The sequence below is a fragment of the Centroberyx affinis genome, unplaced genomic scaffold (genome assembly GCF_046629955.1).
Source record: "Centroberyx affinis isolate AG114_WGS23_722 - 3 ecotype Tasmania unplaced genomic scaffold, CSIRO-AGI_Caff_v1 ptg002401l_1, whole genome shotgun sequence".
NCBI classification, from domain to species: domain Eukaryota; kingdom Metazoa; phylum Chordata; class Actinopteri; order Beryciformes; family Berycidae; genus Centroberyx; species Centroberyx affinis.
In genome coordinates, this window is record NW_027280652.1 from 81,342 (window position 1) to 105,120 (window position 23,779).

General features: G+C 45.1%; 1 protein-coding gene across 1 annotated transcript in view; it reads left to right on the forward strand.

The window, feature by feature from the left end:
• Nucleotides 1–11,213: 11,213 nt before the first annotated feature.
• LOC139656176 (adhesion G protein-coupled receptor B1-like) overlaps nucleotides 11,214–23,779 on the forward strand; it is a gene marked incomplete at its 3' end in the record, with an annotated part of 82,153 nt that continues 69,587 nt past the window's right edge. Inside the window, exon 1 of the mRNA XM_071533680.1 lies at nucleotides 11,214–11,940. Within this exon, the coding sequence (XP_071389781.1) occupies nucleotides 11,214–11,940 (727 nt within the window). The remainder of the gene's footprint in view (nucleotides 11,941–23,779) is intronic.

Here is a 23,779-nt window from a genome sequence, read left to right on the forward strand (position 1 = left end):
GGGTCCTATGTTCCCCAGCTCTATATAGCACATAATGGGAACCTGAAAAAAGATGTTCCCCAGCTCTGTATTCGCTTAATATGGTTAATTAGGGTTAGGGTTAGGGTTAAACATAGGACCCTGGGATCATAGGACCCTGGGAGAGCACATATGTAGAACTGGGGAACATAGGACCCTGGGAACATAGGACCCTGGGAACATAGATACGCTCCCTTTTTTTAGTCCTAGAGGTGCTCACATTTTAAGATTCTGTTAAGACTGACAATCATGCAGCATCTCACATTAAAAGACTCCAGCAGGATTTTTCACAGATTTGTTAGTTGTTCCTTGCCTGCGTCACACAGGCAAGGAACCTTTTCAGTGCATGTGAAGGATTATACAGCCTCACTGATATCACTGAAACACTGATAATGGACTATGGATCTTTTGAGCCAAGACTAAATACTTAAAGGAGGGGTATCTTTTGCTTTTTCAGCAATTTTATATAATTACATTGGTGTCTATGAAATACATCTGTGAAGTAAAAATCGTTTAGGTATATCTTTAGCTATTCACTTTCCAGTGCTTGTTTCCCACCTACAAGACAATAGGTCATTTTACCTAAGCAGCATCTTATGCTAATGAGCTACTGCTCTGATTGGCTGGCCGTTCTGGAAGGCCCGCCCCCTCCTCCTTTGTAGAGAGCAAACAAACAAGAAGACATTAGCAAGGCTTGGAATGAATGGTTCAATCTCATCGCACTAAGTGGTTTGTTTCTAACATGTATGTCTCCATTGTTGTTGTATGACCATTAGCTGGTACATTAGAACAGTGGTTCTCAACGTGGGGTCCGGGGACCACCAGGGGTCCTGGGGGGGTTCCAAGGGGTCCCCAGCAAATTGATGAATTATTAAACTTCACCATTATTTCATTTACAAGAAGTTAACACAATTAGAGAATGTAGAGGAATGACTGTTTTGATCATAGTTTCTCTGTTATCTCTCTACCTACAATACAGATAGTCATGGAATTCTGGACAAAATCATATCTGACAATAAGAATATTCTCAGATTTGGGTTCGAGAGAGAAAATCTCATCAAATGGGGACTGAATTAAGGACTAAATTAGGGTCCTTGATATGAAAAAGGTTGAGAATCACTGCACTAGAATATCACCAAGATCATTTGAGATGAAATATGACAAACATTAGCCAACACTAAAGAATAATAACTTGCCCCAATACTTATATCAGTAAAAGTCAATACTACTGAATTTGTCAAATACTCAACTTTCATGGTGAATGCATTCGTTGACGTTCAGGAAGCTGCTATGCGCACCTAATGCACATTATATTTTGTGCACCCTATCAAAAGTTTGCGTAAAATTCACTTGACAGTCGGATGGAAAACAATTCATACTTTGCATATGAAGTCCTGTTTCCCTTTTAATCCCCCCTTCTCTTTATGCAAACACATTGCTTTTACTGATGAACTCATTTCATCTGAATGCGATCTGGTTTGATTTGATTTACTATCCGGCGCAATTGCCTTTCCTATTAATGCGATTATGTCGAAGAACAAAGCGGCCATTATACATAGAATTATAGCTGGTGGGGGGGGGGGGCGGGGGGGAGGGAAAAAAAAAAAAAAAGGGCCGTCGCATTGCCATCAGTAACATCCCCACTGAGAGATATGGGTATTAGGAAAAAGAGAGATAAGGCACATCCATAACACACACACACACACACACACACACCATGGCTCTAATCTTGGTTTCCATTTTCTCCCAACACTCCTGACTGTTACAAAGCATCAAACCGGGCGATTTTGGGGGGCGAGCCGCCGCTGTGATTGCAGTTGCGAGCGTTAGAAGTTGAGAATCCGACAAAGCCGCGGCTCTGTTTGTCATTAACGGCCCATTAACGTGTTTGTAAAACCACTTGTGCTGTTTGCTCGCGTGGCGAGACTGTAATCCAGGGTTACGCATGTCATAAATTCTCATCTCGGCGAAATCCAATTAGGGCTATATTTAACGTGGCATCCACTTCAGCACAGCCATCCCATGTTGTGTACGGGATAATTGCTCTCTCTCTCTCTCTCTCTCTCTCTCTCTCTCTCTGCATTCCACACTCAAGGGCAGAGCGCCACGCAGCTCTAGCTGTGCTCTCCCACAGTATAACCAATCTATACAGCAAGCCTAATAAAGGGCATGTTCAATTAGAGCCGTGATGCTTTATCGGCTCAACTGTTACAGTACAATGCTGAAAAGTGAAGTCGTTCGCTCTCACCACTCCACACTCTAGGGTTCGATTGATGCAGCGTTTCAAAGGCTGATACTGATACGAGTGTTTGATCCAATATTTTGCTGGCATTCGCTATTTCTAAATTTGATCGTTTTCATGCTAAAAATGACAAGTGTTCAATGTTTCCCTTTAGAATCGTATTCTTGTCAGGGTGGAAAAGCCTCTGAAACAGCAAAACTAAAACTCTCCACTTAAAGGAATAGTTCACCCAAAAATGAACATTCTGTCATCATCTACTCCCCCTCATGCCAAATGAAACACAGGTGAAATTTGTTAGTCCATATAACACACAGGGAGGCTGGCAGCACAACTTGGTAGCAGCCTTCTCCAAAACAACTGAAGTCAATGGGGACCAGTTCTTTAGAGTTCCAAAACAAAAACAGCCAAACAATCACACTGTGAATAGAAAGACCTATACACCACATTACATTATTTGTTGCAAATCAGCTGTAGTTCGGCTGTAGTTCAGATTTGCACTAAATGATGGTGTAAATATACTGTAGGTCTTTTTGGAACTCTGAAGAACTGGTCCCCACTGACTTCAGTTGTTTTGGAGAAGGCTGCTATGGAGTTGTGCTGGCAGCCTCCCTGTGTGTTATATGGACAAACTTCACCTGTGTTTCAACTGGCATGAGGAGGAGGAGATGATGACAGAATTTTCATTTTTTGGGTGAACTATTCCTTTAATGCAGGGTGAGGCAGACGCACACTTCTGCACAACCTCCCATGCTCATATTCCCTGAGACATTCAGTGTGTTAAGTTTGGGCTTTGAATGAGATATGGACACATACAGTATTACTTCCTATGAGATATAAGAGGAAAAGCTTATTTTGGTTACTGGGTGTCTTCAATTTCTTGCACGATGCATTACTGTTTCATTACTTTATTCCAAGTCGGTTCTTCATCAATTAAACATTCTCCACTATCTCTGGGAGACTTCCCATTGAGCTCTGTGGGAGCTGTAATGAAACGTGTATCCGAATAATGGTGAGCACATTTGTGTGTGTGTGTGTGTGTGTGTGTGTGTGTGAGCGCGCGCGGTGCCTTCTCTCTGCTTATTACAAGGGTTTGACATTTACCACGGTAAACACATTCATCAGCAGAGACAGATGATTATCTGTTTAATTCTGTAGCCTTGCAAGACATCACAGGTTTTGTTGTCCCAGTCATCGGGGTGCAGCTGTAGGGAAACAGCAGTAGTTTGTCGAGAAAGAGGGCGAGACGGCTGCCAGGTTTCCTCCCGCTTTGTTCGCTCCGTTAATGTTCCCGGGCCCCGGACAATCCACAAATCTCTGTATTTTTCGGATGAGGGGGGGGGGGGGATAAATGAGCAGCACTTGGAAACAGGGAGTAGTAGTCAGGTGGGTTAGCAGCTGCTTAAGTGAGGCAGGTTTCACTGCAGGTTTTACAGACTGTTGAGTAAAATCCTCCCACTCCGAAACTGGAATGATTTCTCTGATATAACAAAAAAATAAGAACCATAAAAACAAGGCGTGGGGCCGATATTCGATATTATAGAATATCGCGATATTTCGTGAATATCGCAATATTTCCGAAAAACGTTCCCCCACCCCTCCCGGCCATGGCACCCATGTGTTGCTTTGATCACAATTGTACAAGCTTTGAAATGGATGAACCTGTTACTCTATAATAATCATGTTTGAAGTGAAAAATGTGTCTTTTTTTAATTCAAGTGGGTTCCCTTTTCCACAATCAGCCCACAAGAATGAGCAAATGAAACCAAATGTTTCTTCCAGTGCTTGAATAGTGAGATCAAATTTCTAGGTTGTCAATAATAATAATAATTATTATTATCATAGCCTAGAAATGTTATGTAATTTAGAAGAAATAAAATAAAATACCCCCCCAACTCCCCCCCCCAAAAAAAAAAACAAAAAAAAAACATGATAATATTGGATATCGTGATATTTTGGTTGGACGGTATCGCAATATAATATAAAATGCCAATATCGACCCCATATATCGGTCTAACCCTAGTGCAGATCCCTCTTTCCTTCATCTATTCTCATTTCTCCATTCCTCCTCTGCCTTTCTTTCCCTCCATTTATCTCCCTGTTGTCTTCCACGTGCGCCCGCTCCCCCCCCCCATCCGCTCCGTCTTTCTCCCCGCTCTTCCCATTTCTCTTCCTTTCTGTCACTTTTTTTTTTTTTTTCTCTGGGCTCACTGCAATCCCGGACACTCGGAAAGAGAGCCGTCCGAGTCCCGTTACCGACCGGCCTCCGATATCCAACATCCGAAGGTGTTTGTCGTTTCCGCTGCCCTGCCAAACGTGCTTTTTGCTTTCGTGTGAGAATGTTACGACGCCGACCCGTAATCGTACGCAATTTGTCCCTCACGGACGGGGCGATCCGGCGGGCTCTCGGTGGCTTTTTTTGTCTTCCAGTTTAGTCGTGAATGTGAAAGCGGCTCCCTCTGTGGCTCCACTAATCAAGCCAGTAATCCCGGTGCTGCGGATGTGAATAGGGTGCTCCATGCGACTCTATCATTTTCTCATCAGTGCTCTCTCTGTCTCTTTCTATCTTTCCATCTCTCTCTCTCTCCCTCTCTACATCTCTCTCTCCCGTTTTCTCTGTGATTGGGCCATTGTTCTGACTGACTTCGACTGCCAGCCTGTTGGCCATGTTTACACGGATTCCTGCTTCTCGTCCGCCGGCTAATGCAACACCTTTGTTCTCTTAATTGCTTGCTGTTCCAGCCACGGGCGAAAAAGGGAATGAATAATTCCACGGCGACAGAATACTAAAAACTGCGAGGCGGTGTAGAACTTTATCACGCTGAATATGAATGTGCACATCAGCGTTGGCCATGTGGCCACCTTGTAACTCTTGACTTTTCTGTTTTAAAAAGGTGCTACATGCGTCACTTTAACATCAATAAATCATTTTTCTGGCATTAATTATTGTAAACAAACAAGAGCATCGTTGGCAGCTTCCACTGGCCTCTACACTGCATTTTACATTGTGGGCCCAGCCGGTTGGATTTGCCAGGGAAATCTGCTGGATTGCTGTACGGCACAAAACAGGTAGAGGGCGCTGTTCTTCCAGAGCAAACGGAGCTAAAAGCTTTCAGAGTTTCTGGCAACGGCAGATGGTGGGAGGAGGGAAAGGAAGATGGAAAAAAATCACCCAACATCCTCTTCAGTAGAGAGAGATGGGAATCAGTAGGAAGGGATTATGGGAAACGTGGTCTTAATTTTAGTAAATAAAAGCACTAACAATGCCGCTGGTGTGAGATAGAGGCGACCAGTCGTCTCCACCATGGTCTCATTTGTTTACAGTAATGGTAACACTTTACAATAAGGGTACATTAATTAAGGGTTAGTTAATGATTAATAAGCATTAACTAACCCTTAATTAACAGTTAACTAATGTGTCTGGTAATCATTTACTAATGGTGTTCATGTTAACTAAGGTATTAATTTATACATTATTTAATAGTCATCTTTATAAACTATTAAATAATGTATAAATTAATACCTTAGTTAACATGAACACCATTAGTAAATTACACATTAGTTAACTGTTAATTAAGGGTTATTTAATGCTTATTAAGCATTAACTAACCCTTAGTGACCCTTATTGTAAAGTGTTACCACGGTAATGATATAGTGACATACAGTACTGTGAAAAAGTCTTAGGCACCCAAGAGTTTTTATATAAATTGTGTCTTCGATGTTAATTAATTTTTTTCTGCATTAGTGTGTCAGTAGACTGCTCTTTATAGTACATTTTTTGATATTTAGAAACTTTTCATTTAATTATTTTTGAAAGCACCTTCGCTTTACTTTTTTCCTTTTACATGTGCCTAAGACTTTTGCACAGTACTGTACGTTTGAATATGCTACACACATCACACCTGGGTTGGGAAAACACTACGACCCTTCCCGGTCAAACAAGACTATTTTTCTTACTTCATGAAATGTTGACAGGCCAGAGTACAAGGTTTCCACCCAGCAGCGGGTGATATTTACATGTGCGCGACGCATTGTGCGCACACCACCGGCGTAACGCCACAAGATTTCAAAGAGAGCTACCGATTAATTGACAGGAAACATCAATTTTAAATCTCCAGCTTCCCTTTTCTTGCTTTCAAATGTCATTTCATTCAGCAAGACTGTCACTTTCCCCCCGCTTTCACAGCCGCGCGCTATTCACCTCTGCTGCGGACTAGATAAAAGTGTCTTAGTAGCTGCTCTCTATCCGTTAGCTTCTCAAACACGGAGATCGATAGCGGCGGGGGGGGGGGGGGGGGGGTGGGGTGTCTGTGGGGTGGGGGTGGGGGGGGGGGGGTGTATGGGGAAAAGCCTGTCATGAATGGGAAAGTCCAACAGAGCTGGACTATCAGGCTCCCTCGGCAGGGCGGAGGAGGAGAAAGGTGGTGGCGGTGGTGGTGGTGGTAGCGGGGGTGGGGGAGTGGGGTGGCGGTTGGCGATGGATGAGGCGGGAGTTGTCGATAAAGAACAGCTCTTTATCCCTCCGTTAAAGCCCCGTTCATTTCATTACTGTCAGGCCCGTCTGGTAAAAGATGTCTGGGGCTGCGTTCCCCGGACACTCCAGGCACGCGCCGCAGAAGTTATAGAGCTGCCAGGGGCCCGGGGGTGGGGTGGGGGGGGAGGCACAGGGAGGAGACGACGAGGCAGACCGAGAAGACAGAGTGAGGCGGGGATGAGGGTTGGGGGGGGGGGGGGTCAGACCAGGGTGTCAGACAGTGATGGCCAAACTCAAACAAGCACATTTCATATATTAAAACGGCTTTGGAAACTGTCTTGAACTGATCTCTAAAAAGATGCTTAGGACCTGATATCACCCCAAAAAACGAGAAAGTAAGTAGCTTCAGGCAGCAGCTACTTTCATCTTGGTTCCATATTTACACAAGATTTAAATGTTGGAGGTGATCTAGTATGAACAGGCCAATGCATTGGGACGGAATGGTATATGGAGAAAATGAAATTACCCTTGTGTTACTGTGCAGCCACACTAAGCAGAACTACAGCATGTCAAGGTGTGGCACTATGGCACTAACTTATCCTAAGTGAGTCTAAATTTGATTCTAGTCTAGTCTAGTCTAGCCTTATCACAAGCATGTCTCAAAGGGCTTTACATAGCATCATATACAGTATATGTCATATACATACTACATCATATGTGTATATATATACTGTATATATATATGTGTATATATATATATATATATATATCTACACACAACATATAGGTTACATACTTCATATACATAATACACATCATTTTACTAGATTACATACATTATATATGATACTACACAAACACAGCATATCTTTGGACTGTGGGAGGAAACCCACACAAACACGGGGAGAACATGCAAACTCCACACAGAAAGGACGGGGGTAGAGATTCGAACCCACGACCTTCTTGCTGTGAGGCAACAGTACTCACCACTGAGCCACCATGCTGCCCTATGAGAGTAAATAGATCCAGTGAAAGTCGCCAAAAAAGTTGTTTGGAATTCTATCTCTTCAGGACAAATGTTCAGCACCAATGTTACCTTAATGACCTACAATGATTTATCACACTGACCAAATCATGATAATATTCTGTCAGTTGTCAGTCATAGTGGACATCAGCGAGATTGGATGTTTTGGTGGTAAACAGTGATAGGACAATATATTGAAATTCAATATGTCACAATACAAAATGTGACGATATGTATCGTGGGGCAGAAACATGACTCGCGATATTAGCTCCATTTTATTCTGCTGTAGTAATCACAAATGAGACGGCTTGACCATCACAATTTCACAATCTCTCCATCGAAGTTATATTATTTGCACTTTGTAATGACATTTTGAAGTTGTTGTTTACATTCTGGCAAGCCAATGGCATCACAAGAAAGATTATGTGGCTCAGAAATAAACAGAATTCTGCACAGTCAGACTTTGTTGTCATTGAAGTTTTATTTATTATCATATCGTGGTTGCATTGAATCGTGAACCGCTTATTGAATCGTATCATAAAGTGGTAAATGCTATTAAATAGAGGGGCTTTACCACAGCCTAGGGTTTAGTGAATTGACACCTCTGGGTTAAAGGAGGGGTTATCATGGGCCACACAATGATAATTAGTCAGACTCGACTGCAAGTCTACAATCGATTGCCAGGGTATCTTCCCTTAGAACTTGCTACACTGTTGAATCCGTGCCATTGCCTTTCTTTGTTGGCTTCCAGGATTTTTACTGCGTCCCCCCAGAGAGGACTACAGGGCTGGCAAGACTCAGAACAGACAATAGAGAATAGATTTAGGAGGGCAGCTAGTCCCTGGGGCAGACAGCCACAGTCACAAGGAAACTGCATTTTGATGGCGCCTTGCTTCCGTAATTCGACATATTTGTGGCTGAAACGGGACGTTGGAGCGGGACACGACGTTGGGGGTGGGGGGGGGGGGACTGCCCAAGAGTGTGACTCAGTGTTTTTCACATCGTCTTGAGCTGTGAAGAAATTCTGGATTCTTCAAAATGAATCAATTCCAGCCACCTGGACGCAATCTTGGTGTCTAAGGGCAGTGATTCTCAACCTTTTTCATATCGAGGACCCCTAATTTAGTCCACATTACCCCCATTTGATGAGGTTTTGTCTCTTGGACCCAAATCTGAGAATATCTTTTATTGCTAGATATGATTTTGTCCAGAATTCCATGACTATCTGCGTTGTAGGTAGAGAGATAACAGAGAAACTATGATCAAAACAGTCATTCTTCTACATTCTGTAATTGTGTTAACTTCTCGTAAATGAAATGGTGAAGTTTAACAATTCATCAGTTTGCTGGGGACCCCCTGGAACCCCCTCAAGGACCCCTGGTGGTCCCCGGACCCCACGTTGAGAACCACTGTCTTGCTTCCTTTCCCACTGGGAAAGGAAGCAGGGTTTTCACCCGCGTAACATGTTGACACTCTGGTGCAGTGCCATGAAATAACCTACTACTACCTAAATAACATGGTCACCTAATTAGCTAACAAGGTGAAAAAGTCATTTTTTCATTTCACGGTGACTTTAATCATTTTAAAGGCCCCTAAATACAAATCATAGCGGAGGGTATTAGAGTCTATTGACTGTTCTGTACTGTGATATGTTTGAACAAGCTCAGTGAAAGATATTAACTTCTTATCAAAAAAAGAAAGAAAGCTGCTCTTGTTGATGAGGCTAGATGCACAAATTGATTAAATTAAATCCGGTTAATTAAGTTTGTTTGGAAAGAAAACTCCATTCTGTTGAGAAAATACACTTTTCCCTAAAGGAAAGTGCTTTGGAAGGATGTTCGGTTTAGATTTTGTTTTGCTGCTTTTTCATCAGATAATTTGTCTTTAAATAAACCCGCCCCCCCCTCCCCCAAAATCTCCCAGACTCTCTCTCTCTGTCTCTCTGTCTCTCTCTCTCTCTGATCATTCTGATTGATCAGTGGGAGGCTTCACTAAACCGGTGCCCTTGACTGCAGTGCACGCTGTGGCTGTCGCAGGCTCTTTCCATCTGAAATCTATATCTAGCAGCTGGACAAGGATCCAATGAAACCAGCCTTGGTACTGCACACCTTGTGGACCTTGTGGAAAGTATTAGACTTCAACGGATAATCAGCGTTAATATATTTTTTTTTCATTTTATAACCCTGATGTACCAGTTATTTTTTTTATTAAAAAAAAAAAAAAAAAAGCAATCATGTGTATATGTAAATTACTTTGCTCATCTCTGTCATTTCCCCACAATTTCAGCCCACGTTAGATAATTGGGTGGTGTATAATTCAAAGTTGCATTACCTTCCGCTGCTCATAAGACACTCTATTCCATTTAAACCCCCATCAAACATCCTGCTGGCTGAGATCCTTGTCAATACGAGGCTATATTTCATCAATGTAAACCGAGCTCTGTCAATTTTTCGGTGCCAATATCCAGCTTTTTGCCTTCCATGCGACGACTTTGACAAGAAGGCAGCGAGTTCCCTAAAAAGCACCGGAAAGAATACAATTTGCACTACAAGAGCGAGCTAGAAATGTTTATGCGAAAGATATTGTTTACCATCCGAAAAAACTATTTTCCAGGTCATGGCTTCCCTTCATTATAACAACAACGCTATATGCAAGGGGAAGCCGCCTATAGATAATGTAAAAGAGAGGTGCAATAAAGGAAATGAGCCAAAACGTGAAATATACCGCTATCATATTTTGAGTATGGTGTGTAATGTCAAAAACAGCAGGTAATTGTTTTGGGCTTTAATAAGTAAAAACAAAGAACACTATCGATCACGGCATTGCTGTCTGTGGCTAATCCCTGATAAAGTGGAGTAACGAATGACTGCAGGTGTTCCCTTTTTTTTTTTTTTTTTTTTTTTTTTTTTCGTAATTAATAGTGTTATAATTGGACAAATTAATGAGCTGGCAGATGAAATATGAGAGCAGACATCGGAGGAAAGCAGTCGTCTCACAGGAAGAGGCCAATCTGAACTTGTGTAATGAACAAAACCTTTAACTAAATAATTCTCCCCCCTCCTTCCTTCCATCTGCTTCCATTCCACTTGTTTTTGTTCTCCGGGACCGAGCGCCCCCCCCCCCCCCGGTTTACCGCGCAAACAACAACAGCTGATGGAGATTTCTCATTGCGGGAAGATAAACAGAAGCGTACGTAATCGGTTTCCGATCGGACGCGAGCTCTAACTCGTGTCTTTGTCTCTCTTGTCGTTCTCGCAGGTTCTTCTGGATCTCCCGGGGGGTCGTCTGATGCAGCCATGGGGGGATCGCTGGATCTCTGAGAGCAACCGTCCTCCCCCTCCACCTCCTTTTCCTCTCCCCTTCCCCTACAGCGTCGGAAGTGGCGTCCGCGGTCACCGGTAACCGCCCCACCGACCTGTGACACCCAGACCCCCCCCCCCATCCCGTAAAAACAAACCATGACAAGTGTCGTTTCTCGGATACCCGGCCAGGTGAGTCGGCCCCTCCCGGTGCTGCTGCTCTACGTCTCCTCCCTGCTGCTGATGGAGGGCTGGTGCTCGGCGGCGCCCTCGGGCCCCGAGTCGGACTCCTGCTCCACGCTGGTCCAGAGCCGCTTCTTCGGCTTCTTCCTGTCCTCGTCGGCGTTCCCCGCGGCGCCGTGCTCCTGGACGCTGCAGAACCCCGACCCGCGCCGCTACACCGTCTTCATCAAGGTCACCAAGCCCGCCGCGGGCTGCGTGCCGCTGCAGCTCCGCACCTTCCAGTTCGACTCCTTCCTGGAGACCACGCGCACCTACCTGGGCATGGAGGGCTTCGACGAGGTGGTGAAGCTGTGCGACGCCTCCGCCCCCGTCGCCTTCCTGGAGGCCGGCAAGCAGTTCCTGCAGATGCGCAAGGGTCCGCCGCGGGCCGGCGCGGACGGCGACGGGGACTTCAAGACGGAGTACCTGGTGGTGGGCAAGCGCAACCCCAGCATGGCCGCCTGTCAGATGCTGTGCCAGTGGCTGGAGGACTGCCTGGCCTCCAGCACGTCGAGAAGGCCCTGCGGCATCATGCAGACGCCGTGCCTGTGCTGGGAGCCGCCGCCGCAGCTCAGCGGGGGGGATAGGTGTTACCACAACGGAGTTTACCTGGAGAACTGTTTGCCCAGCGTCAAAGAGAGCGGGAAAGACGGCGAGATGAGCGGTGAGTGGAAAGAGGCTTTAATGGTAACTCTGCAAAAAAAGAGTTTGACTTGTAATATATTGTTTGCTGGTTTCCTTATATGTCAACTGCACAGCGTGTCCATTTAAGTGGCAAGATTATTTTTTGTTCCTCTGTAAAACCAATGGGACGAGACAATCTTAGCGCTAAGGGGCTTTCGGGGGAAAGCGTGGCCAGAGTCTGCGGATTTCTGTTTGTGTTTTGTCAGTTGTTGGCGTCTTCGGTCGGACTCGAGCCCCGGCGAGATGTCTGCGATTTGCGAAAAAGTGAAGATAATCGTCTGACGTCGGCTCAAAGGCCAGCGGAGCGCTTTGGCTAAGTGACGGTAAAGAGCTTTTTCGGAGGGGGGGAGGGGGAAAGGGAAGGACAAAAGTTTAGGGTTTCACCCGACTGGAAGCGAGCTCTCTCCCGTGACCTTGCGAGGCCCGGTGCCGCGTTCTTTTTCCCGTCTGCGGTCGAGCGAGGGGACACCCGAACCGTCCTTCGGGAAGCCTGTGGAAAGAGAGGAGGAATCGAGTGCTGATATGAGATAGCTTTAGGGATGCTCGGAGCAAAGCGAGAGGGAGGGGGGGGCGGGGAGGGGTGATGTAAAGAGAGAGGAACAGGAGACAGAGAGAAGTAGAAATAGGATGGGATAAGGGGCCGTGGCTGGAAGTCTAATTCTCTGCCGCTTGATCCGAGCCTCCCCCTTCCCTTCCCTTCCCTTCCCTTCCCTTCCCTTCCCTTCCCTTCCCTTCCCTTCCCTTCCCCGTCCCTCGGCAGACGGGATGCGGCCTGACATCTCTGTCCCGGGCCTATGGCCAGAGGGACGGAACCTTTCTCCCTCTAACCTTTCCACCAAACTATCCCTCCTTCCTTCCTCCCCTCATGCTTCTCTCCGTCGCTTCCCCCCTAATCAGCCTGTGGTCTTATTCTATCTTATCCCTCCTCCTCCTCCTCCTCCTCCGCCTCCTCATCCTCCTCTGAGCCAGCATCGCCATCGCCTCCCCATCTCCCTCCCCCGGGGGGGGGGTGATAGTGGGCTGATACTGAGCCAGTCGTGGGGGAGCCAACCAAGCAGAGAAGATGTTGCGGTGGGTATCTCCTGCCTTATCCTCCCCCGGTCTCCTGAGCGGCTAATGTCCCCCCCCCCCCCCCTCCGCCCAGCCTCCTCCTCTCCGCTAGTTATCGCACTTATGTAATCCCGCTTATGGTGCTCAACAGCGGGATGTGGGCTGTTTGTGCCTCAAGGTGTGAAAAATAAAAAAGAAATATACCATCGACTGTTGGCTCGGGCGGCGATAGAAAACAGAAGGATGCATTATTGCTCTTCTTCTCCCTCACTGTGCTTCTGAGGAAAAGCCAGCCCACACGGGCAAAAAAGCCTCTCCTAGATGATAATCCCAGTCTCTCCCAGAGTGACTCCGGAGCCCCGCGATGAGCACAAGCGGACGAGGCACGCAGTCGGCGAATATTTTGGACTGGGTGGATTGAATTGGTGGATGAAGATAAAGAGAGGCTGGGGAGACATAATGGATTCTGTGTGGAAATAGGCCGGGAGCCAGGCCGCCGTGGCCCGCTGTGCAGCGGAGGGGAATAGAGGGATGATAGTTGTGAGTTGTGATGAATGAAGGAAAGACAAGAGATATTGGGAGGGGAGGGAGAGAGAGTGTGGGAGAGGGGAAAGAAAGGATGCTGGAGAGGCTGACGAGAGCTGAGAGGAGAGGTGGGCGGAGGTAGACCGGGCTTGATGAGGATAGATAAGTAGCGCCTGGGCATGAGACTACACATCTGTCTGCGTACCGCACCTTCCATCACCGAGGAAGTAATGGATTCTGGGCTTTCTCAATCCCGCTCTGCAGAGGCCAGATACCGCCCCCCCCCCCCCACCCCCCCCCCACCCCACCACGCCTCCACCCCACCTCGATCCCCGCCTCCATCTCAGGTCCAGCCCAGCAGCAGATGGAGGGGTGAGACCCACCGTCAGCACTGGAGCTCTACTCATGTCCAGTTGGTGGAGAGCAGACCAGGGTTTAGAGAGGAGGGAACGGTCATTAGACCACAGATGGGAAAATAAATGTTAAGACTAGACCGATATATTGGTTTGCAAATAGAAAGGGCCAATATTGTCCTTTTACTAATAATTCGATATGGTCTAGTCAGTCATCCACTTCTGATATGATGGATAGACCCAAAGTGGCGCTAGATGCCATTGATTTTTACGTGCCAGTGCTAGCATCCCAAGCACTTCTATACAAAACAAACTACCAAGCGCTTCATTTGTGTGCGGCTTCCAAACAGCTGCTCTGTGGCTCAAACCTTCAACCTTCCTCCTAAGCCTTAGCATCATGTAGACGATACCATCAAAGTTAAAGTCTTTTGTTTTGCCAAAACAAAGCTGTCAGGAGCTGGGAGCTAAAGCTAATGCTAGCTCGCTGATGACGCAAATAAAATGTAAACTTTACTATTATTCAGAACTCGCTTCTTACCCCGCAAAGTATCGTGCACACTCCTTCTCTCTCAGGTTTTGGTATATTGCCAAAGGAGTTTTAGTCTGAAGTGTGAACTGTGTGTGCGGCAGTGTTGAATCAGTGTCATCAATGAGCTAGCATTAGCTTTAGCTCCCAGTGCCTCAAAGCTTCTTTTTGCAGAAAACAAAACACTACTGGAACTATGTTTGTATCTTCTACATGATACTAAGGCTGCAGAGCAGCTGTTTGGAAACCGCACACAAAAATGAAGCGCTTGATAGGTTTTGTTTTGTATATAAGTGTTTGGGACACTTGTAATCGCTAGTAATGGCACGTACAAATCGCCATCTAGTGTGCCTTTGGGGTTATATGATGGATATGATGCAGTTTGATTAATTATATATTTGTTGTAGAATTGATCAGTACTACACTGGTTGTCTATGGGAAGACAAGGGAAGGCTATTATTATTATTATCCTGGGTATTTGGTGAGTTTTAGTGCCTCATGATGGTCTAAATGCTGTTTCAGAGGTTTTTCCACCCTGATAAGTATAAAATTCTGGGGGAAACATTGAAAACTTGGATTTTTTTGGGCATGAAAATGGTCAAATTTAATATCTTTAATATTGGCACAAAATAATCTGCAATGGGCGGCTTCAGGTGCCAAAATATTAGTATTCAAAAACCCATATCAGTCATGCCTTACTAGTTAATCAGCAGAACTCCAGGTTTATATTCAGGATCATTGATCGCCTTTTATCTTTACCACTGCTGTTCTTGCTTCTTCGATTGCTAACTGTGAGACATTTTTAACCTTTCTAGTTGAGAAGACAGATGGTACCACAGCTATGTCTTTTGGAATGTTTGTCATGAAAATGGTCACAGTTAAAAATATTCATAAATGGCAAAAAAAGTTTGCCTATTGGCAGCTTCAATCCAAAAGCATTGCCATTGGCCATCAAAACCCCATATCACCCGAACCTTAGCGCGTGCTCGTGCATGTGTGTGGGTGCACATGTGTGTGTGCGCGTTAGTGTGCACTTCCGCGCGCGTGTCTATGTGGCGCGATTGGTGTCAGGACGAGGCACCGCGGAGCAGGAAAGGATTCATTTGTCAGCCCACAGCGGACAGCAGGGGAGGCAGTGACTGATTAAAGGATGGATCAGAGAGATACGAGGCGAGAGAGAGGCAGAGAGGAGCGGGCACGGAGACGGAAATATTGGCAACGAGATGAGAAAGCGCGTGACGCAACGAGAGCAGGAGCGACACCAATAATGATAGGTCTGAGAAAGAAAGGGAAAAGTGTATTTAAAGGGACGGAGAGGAGGGGCGGCCTGGTCCAATGACGCGGACTTTGCTTGTTTGTCCCCGCCGTGTGATATCTAATAAAGCAGAAAGAAAGGCTTAAAAAAAAATAACCCCAACACAAGGAAGCGGTAAACACGATGCAGTGCACGAACGATGCAGTCGCCTTCTGGGCCAATCGATAACAAGCGATAGAAATGTGAAAAATGCCCATTTTTCATGTCTTTTATGGAATGATGCAAAATACGTTTTAATTGCATTGTCTGTTAGTCTTGCTGGCATTTGTGGCGCACCCTAGTGGTTGATTGTACAAATGATGCAGTCACCCCTTTCGGCCAATCAGTAAATTAATAAACTAGAAGGGCACTCGGAGAGCTTGTTCGTGAGTCGGATCCAGATCCGCTCCAAAATGTAATGGGTTCTTCCTTGGCCCATGCTACACCCTTCCACCGAGTTTCATGAAAATCGGGGCCAGTAGTTTTTCCGTAATCCTGCTGACAGACAAACGGCACCGAAAACATAACCTCCTTGGCGGCGGTAAAAAGGGAAAAATCCAACATGACGGACACTGATTCATAATTCATGTATGTCACTTTAACTTATGGGGTGGGAGATAATGACTGGTACTTTGACCTGTAATTGTAGCGCCCCCCTTGGGCCAATCAGTGTCATTTTGAAAAAAACGGAACATGGCAGTAAGATGCATCATTTCCCCACGTTTTTCGTCGAAAAATTCAGAGCGGTTCCGGTGCGACAGAAGAGCAAAACAAACAGACGCGGATGCCACAGTCCAAAACAAGCGACGGCATATGGAAGGAAGAGGGAAGGAAGAAACACTGATGAACCCTCATGACTTGCACTTTTTCTCCACTGTTGCTGGCAGAAAGCTGGTGTTGAGTAAGATGAATGTGAGCGGTGTGTCTTTCCCTGCGAGCCTCAGTGTGGCTGGACCGCATTGTTGCTAAACTAAGGGATTTCCAGCCAGCCTCCATAAGGAGCACTGAGGAGTCCTAATGCAAGTCTAATGCATTAGCTCCTCTTCACGCTCATGTGCAGGGGACACACACACACACACACACACGCACGTGCACGTACACGCACACAGTGAAATGTCACATCTATAAAATGGCACATACACTGGCGCTACCACGCACTGGCCCCTTGTGACTGAATGTGGGTGGCTGACTGAGGGAGAGAATAAAGCTGATTTTGTGTGTGTGTGTGTGTGTGGAGAGAGAGAGAGAGGGAGAGAGAGCGAGAGGGAAAGAGAGAGGGAGAGGTGTAGTGTTCACCACAGGGGGCGCCGTGTGGGCAGGAATAAACTGAAGAGGGATGGCAGTCAGATGCTCTCTGCGAGTGTGGAGGTCGCTCAGCCTGCAGGGAGCCTCGCTGTCTTTTTGGAGAAGTTTTTTTTTTTTCCTATGGAGCCTGGGATGGATGTGTACAAAGCGGGTACAGTCCCATATGTAGCGATGACATGCGGACCTAATTCATGACCCGCTTGCTAATTAATGATCACTTTGTTTGAAGGTGATCCCTGCTTTCTGCCTTCATCTTTTCTATGGAGAATACAGTAGCGTTAGCTTGTAGCGTATTACGTACAATGTGGTGAGAATAACAAGAACGCCAGGGTATATGCTGTCTTAAGATCATAAAAAGGTTTAGCTAGATATTGCTATATACCAGTGATTCTCAACCTTTTTCATATCAAGGACCCCTAATGTAGTCCACATTAGAGCCACGGACCCCCATTTGATGAGATTTTGTCTCTCGGACCCAAATCTGAGAATATTTTTATTGTCAGATATGATTTTGTCCAGAATTCCATGACTATCTGTATTGTAGGTAGAGAGATAACAGTGAAACTATGATCAAAACAGTCATTCTTCTACATTCTCTAATGGTGTTAACTTCTTGTAAATGAAATAAAGGTGAAGTTAACAATTCATCAATTTGCTGGGGACCCCCTAGAACTCCCTCAAGGACCCCTGGTGGTCCCCGGACCCCACGTTGAGAACCACTGCTATATACTATATCACTATATCAAAGCAGCCCATGTAAACAAATTAATGAAGAAGTTATCCCATCGTGTGATATCATCTAAACTCATTTGCATGTGAAGAGGATTATGGGAGATTATAATCGCAGCTAAAATGTGAAGATGTGCAGTTTAAAGTTAAACTGTCACAAAAACACAACCTTTGATCTGTTTATTCATTACTGCTCAATAAAGAACAGAGTTGATATGTACAAAATGATTGTTACAATACTAGAAATTTGCTGCTGTTTAGTTGACACTTGGATTCCACTCACAAAGAGTAACCAAACCTCAAACCCAAATCTGTGGTGAAGCCTGACATCTAATGCTGAAAAGTAGGGTACTGAACTGGCCATCTGTTATTGGCTGGTGTTTGTGCCAGGTGATGTCACCTTCCATAGAGTACAACAGGTGGTGGCATACACCTGACGCAAAGACCAGCCAATAGCAGATGGCCAGTTGCCTGATATCAGACAGAATTGTCGACTCGTTCCACTCCATTTCTATCTTCAGTCTGACATTGCCTCCACTCTAACAGATTTCCGTGGGGGAGGGGGATTCGATTTTCCCTAACCAATCACTAGAGACCGACATAGTGTGTACCATGACAACACCAGAGACGATTCAGAAAGTATAGAACATCTTTGACAACACAGAGCGAAGTAAAAACAAAGTACGACGACTTTTACTCAATTTAGAACAGCCTCGATTGCAGTGTCTATCTTGTCTGTAGCGGTCGCCATTGTTGTTATTACTCCTCCAAGCTTGACAACAGCGTTAGTCCCGCCCGTGGCTCTGATTGGCTAATCGTTAGCCCTCCCCGGCGCTCATTGGACCGATCATTTTTCAACCGAGAAACCTCTGTTTCATGTCACGACGCCAGACCAGAATCAGTCAACTCGGTGGAGCGGGCGGATTCAAAGGTCTGGACCCAGGCAAGATGGCCAGTGCAGTACCCTACTTTTCACCATTAGGTGTCAGGCTTTTCACCACAGATTTGGGTTTGGGGTTTAGTTCCTCTTTAAGTGTGGAGTCGCCACTCGCTGTGTGAATCCAATTGACTTTTGAGTTACTTTATGGATCTTTCTTTAACATTAAAGACAGTTTAGCATGTTTAAGGAATACGGGGAGATTTCAGGTCGCCCCGTTGAACCCGTTGAATGGACTACTTAGCATTTTAACAAGCCGGTGACCTTGCCTCTTCTAAAGTTTCCCGTTACCTACCTCTGCTCGCTCTCTGTCACTTTAAAGAAGTCGCCGCGAAGCCCGTCGAGGAAATTGTCTCTCTCTCTCTCTTTTTCCCCGAGGCCGCCTGCCCGACGGACAGCCTATCTCAGCTCCCCCCCCCCCCCCCCTCCCTCCCTCTCTTTAAGCAGCTTGAGGGGTTTATTAAACATTCATGTTTTAATTAAGCAATTTTACCGCCGCTACTTACTGGGGCGATGATAAAACGTCCCGCTACCAGGTCGGGCACACGGGAAACCGCGTGTACGCTCCATTCATTCCCTCCCCCCCCCTCCCCACCCCCCATGTAAAAAAAAAAAAAAAAAAAAAAAAAAAAAACGAAGACCGCGGGGATTAGAGGAAAAAAAGACGAGTTGAACTTTTTTTTTAATTTTTTAATTTTTTTTATGAACGTCCACCTCCCTCATCACTCACTCATGCATGACTGCGGGAGAATAGTCGGGGGGGGGGGGGCGATGCCGGGACGCGACATGGGGATTCCTCTTGTTTTTTGCGTGACAGGCGGCTTGTCACCGTCGGCGGCGGCTCTCGCTCTCTCTCTCTCTCTCTTCTCTATTTTACACTTCATCACACTCTATTTTTTTTTTTTTTTTTCTGGTCTTCTTTTTTTCGGGAATTCGAGTCTAGTACTTCGCCCCGCTTCTAAGGAGTCTCGAGAATCTTTTTTTTTTTCCCCCCTCAGCAAAGTGCTCTGCTATTGAGGGACTGTTGTGTTTCCGAAGGGTGAAATTGTGTGTGTGTGTGTTTGTGTGTGTTTGTGTGTGTGTGTGTGTGTGAGAGAGAACAGAGAATTGGAGTGTGTTTATGTCCTCCGTTGCCAGTCTCCTTGGCTGTGAGTGGTAGCAAGGCATTTAATGGTAGTCAAACTCTCTCTGCCGTTCTTCAGATTTGATGACTTGGACAATGAAGATGAATTACCTCTGATCAGACCGCTGTACGAGTTTACGAGTGGAAAATTCATTGTGTGTGTGTGTGTTTTTGTGTGTGTGTGTGTCGCTCTTGTATCCGTGTGCCTCTTGTGTCCTTGTTAAGAGCAGGCGGTGGCTCTGCAGGACGGCTGTAAAGGCTGCTCTCCTTGGTGATGTCACCTGGAATGACACCCAGAGGTGACACGCTGTCAGAACACACACACCCACACGTAGCCACGTAGGACACACACTCACGCACACACACACACACACACACACATACATGCATGACATGAAATGATCTCGGCCAGAGCCTGCCAGGCCCAGGAAAAAGAACTCATTAGTGCAGACGTGTCCCATGTGCTCCTCTGAACCAGACTAACAATACATACACACACATGCACACACACACACACACACACACACACACACACACACACATATACAGGACAAATACTTGGATATTCAGACAATGTTAATGGATCTGTATTTAAAGCTGCGATATGCAACTCTTCTCCTTGGGATAAGAAGTGTGTTGTTAGTCCCGCCCCTTCTCCCCCATAGTTGGTCAAGTTCCCGCCCCCAACACCTGTCACTCATCTCATGTCATCTCACCTGAGGTTGAGGTAACCGGTACCCATAAAGCCTCCAGAGGTGTTGGAGAAGTGGCGTTTTGGACGTTCTTTCTTTTCTTCCATCGTTGTTGTTGCTGTGACTTGCTCCGTGGCTGCTAGCCTCGTGTTGATAGCCACAACCAGCTCACTACTGGCCCACAGGAAACGGTATACACCCCTAAAAGTCCCAACATAACTGAAAAGACACTTTGAGACAGGGGGTTGCTTGAGACTTGACTTGATGCATGAAGAGAAGACTTGAGACTGGACTTGACTTGGGTTCTGGTGACTTGGGACTTGACTCTGACTTGTACTCTGATGACTTGAAAAGGTTTCTAAAGTCTTGACTTGAGATCTTGTGTTTGTGTAAATGACTTAGATTGAAAGTGATGAGATTTGTTCCAGCAGACGACTGAATTTAAATTCTGTGTTCTGAATTTGTATGGAATGATTGAATTTATTGAAGTTGAAATTGATTCTAGAAATCAAACTCATGATGCTCTTACCAAGTTTTTATCCTATTAAAACCATATTGCATTGAAAAGTCCTAGATATTTAGTTTTCTTTAAGATATTAAATTGATACTGGACTCTTGATTTGTTCTGACTTGACTTGCTGTTCTACATTTAGACTTGAGACTTGACATTAATGACATGGACTTGACTTGGTGATCTACATTTAGACTTGAGACTTGACTTGAGACTTGTGCCTCAAGACCTCAAAACTCTGAAGATCTGGTCCCCATTGACTTCAGTTGTTTTGGAGAAGGCTGCTACCAAGTTGTGCTGGCAGCCTCCCTGTGTGTTATATGGACTAACAAATTTCACCTGTGTTTCATTTGGCATGAGGGTGAGCAGATGATGACAGAATGTTCATTTTTGGGTGAACTATTCCTTTAATACCAACAACCAAATCCAAGAATGAGATTTTTTATACAGAGAGAAAAGAGAGGTGGCAGTGGCACAATTTTCAATGCCATTGCAGATAAATTAACAGGCTCTCTACATCAAACCTAGCCCAGCGTCAATAATACCAATAAAGCTTACAGGATCGTTTAATAATCACAAGCAACCGCATTTTTACTATTTCTGAATCTTTCCAGTGTAATGCAGTGAGTTTTATAATTAACTACCAGTCCTCTTTTCGTCTTTTCACACGTTCTCTTAGATTGATTTATTTACTCATTTATTTCCCATCAAAGCATCCACCAAAAAATGATTAGGGGCACAGCGTTTTTTTCCAGTCTCGCTTTTATACGCTAGACTAGAGTTTTTATCTTTCCGTTCTTTTCATGTCCACAGAAAAAAAACATAACATTGCTCAGTCTAATCTCCAACAAAAACTTTAAGGATTAATTATTTTCGGGGCATTTCTCAAACATCTCTCTATTATTGGGACTCTTGACGCCTAGGGGCTATATTGGGAGTAAATCTTTTTTTCCCCCTCAACTTCACTCGCAGAATATAAATCATATTTTCTCTTTCCCTTTCAGATTGTAGTCTTCGCTTGTTCCTCCTTCCTACAGAGATCATTGATGAATCATGTTTATCCGCGGCGTTGGAAATGTCACGCCGCGCTTATGCCTCCGCCCGCGCCTTTAAGGACGTAAATTTTTTGGGCCGGACAGTTTCATAGTTTGGTTGTTGGAGGTTAAATAGCATCCTTGGACGCGGCTTTGCGGTTGCTGACATCAGCCGGCATCCATCACCTCTGCTCAGCTCCGCTCAGTGATGTAGCGGTAAATATAAAAAAAAAAGCGGGGTGAACTACGACCTAGAGGCAGTGATCATCATAAGGCAAACAACCACCCATATGAATAAAAAGCAGTTGTAGTTGTCAGGAAAGCAATCATTTACAGCAGATTGATTCTACTTACTCTGTTGTGTGCTATGAATGTAGGACACGAAGATTTATTTCAGCCTAAAACGGTGGTAAACTCTATGGTGCAAATAAAAAAAAAAAAGTGGTAAATTGGAGTTTAGGTGGGGCTACCTTAACTAGACATGTAAAAGTCACGTGAAAACCCACATGTGCTTTTTGGACACGCGGTTGGTTTGCCTACAAGAACATGTGACATTTCCAATTATCATTTTCAATGTAATCAGAAAAAGCCCACACACTGACAAAAACTATTGAGGCTCATTGGATGCAAAAATAGATGATTTATTTACATTGTGAAAAAAAGTGAGAAAAAAGGTGAACGTTTCGGTCCTCAGACCATCATCAGCACTACTTCCATGTTTTTCATGTTGGCTCTAAATAGGCAACCAGCCTATTAGCGGGAGCCAATAGGAATGAGGCTGATGGGTGGAATCAATCAGTCAATCAGCCCATTAGCCATATTGTGGCCAATAGAGGGTCTCTCGGACCCAAATCTGAGAATATTTTTATTGTCAGATATGATTTTGTCCAGAATTCCATGACTATCTGTATTGTAGGTAGAGAGATAACAGAGAAACTATGATCAAAACAGTCATTCATCTGCATTCTCTGATTGTGTTCACTTCTTATAAATGAAACAATGCTGAAGTTTAACAATTCATCAGTTTGCTGGGGACCCCCTGGAACCCCCTCAAGGACCCCTGGTGGTCCCCGGACCCCACGTTGAGAACCACTGTCCTAGACCAAAATTTCTAGTAAAGGGACATTTCCACAACCATCCTGAAATCTGCTCAAATCACATCACAGAGAGGCCTGCTCCTATCCTGGTGAAGTGCATTCCAAACTTAAACAGATGGAACAAACCGCTTTTTTGTGCTTGTTTTGCACAAAATTGCACTCCAGTTCCATTAGAATGTTTTGGAAAATAGATCACACTATTTTTGCTGCTGTGTTGCATCCTCTCTCTCTCTCTCTCTCTCTCTCTCTCTCTCTCTGCCCATCTCTGGTTTCATTGCGGGTGAGGAGGAGGCTGCCTCTGTCCTGCGTTAACCCAACACATTACATACTCTCCCTAGATCTTCTTCTATCCTTTCAGTACATGTTGTGGAGGCGGAAGATGATTGATGTCCTGCATAGTACTGATTCTTATTGCGTTGTGATGAGGATAAATAAAGAAGCCATGCTGTTATATAGCTAATGTGAATAGTAGAATGTGTGAGAGAGCTGAGATCTGCTAGCTAGGGAGACTAATATTAACAATGGCTTTTTTCACTGGTATATATCTCCTGAATAGCTGATGTGTCTGAGGTCAAATTTGAGCTCCTGAGCCACATAATCTAATTCTAGCGATGGCATTGGCTCGCTAGAATGTAAACAACAA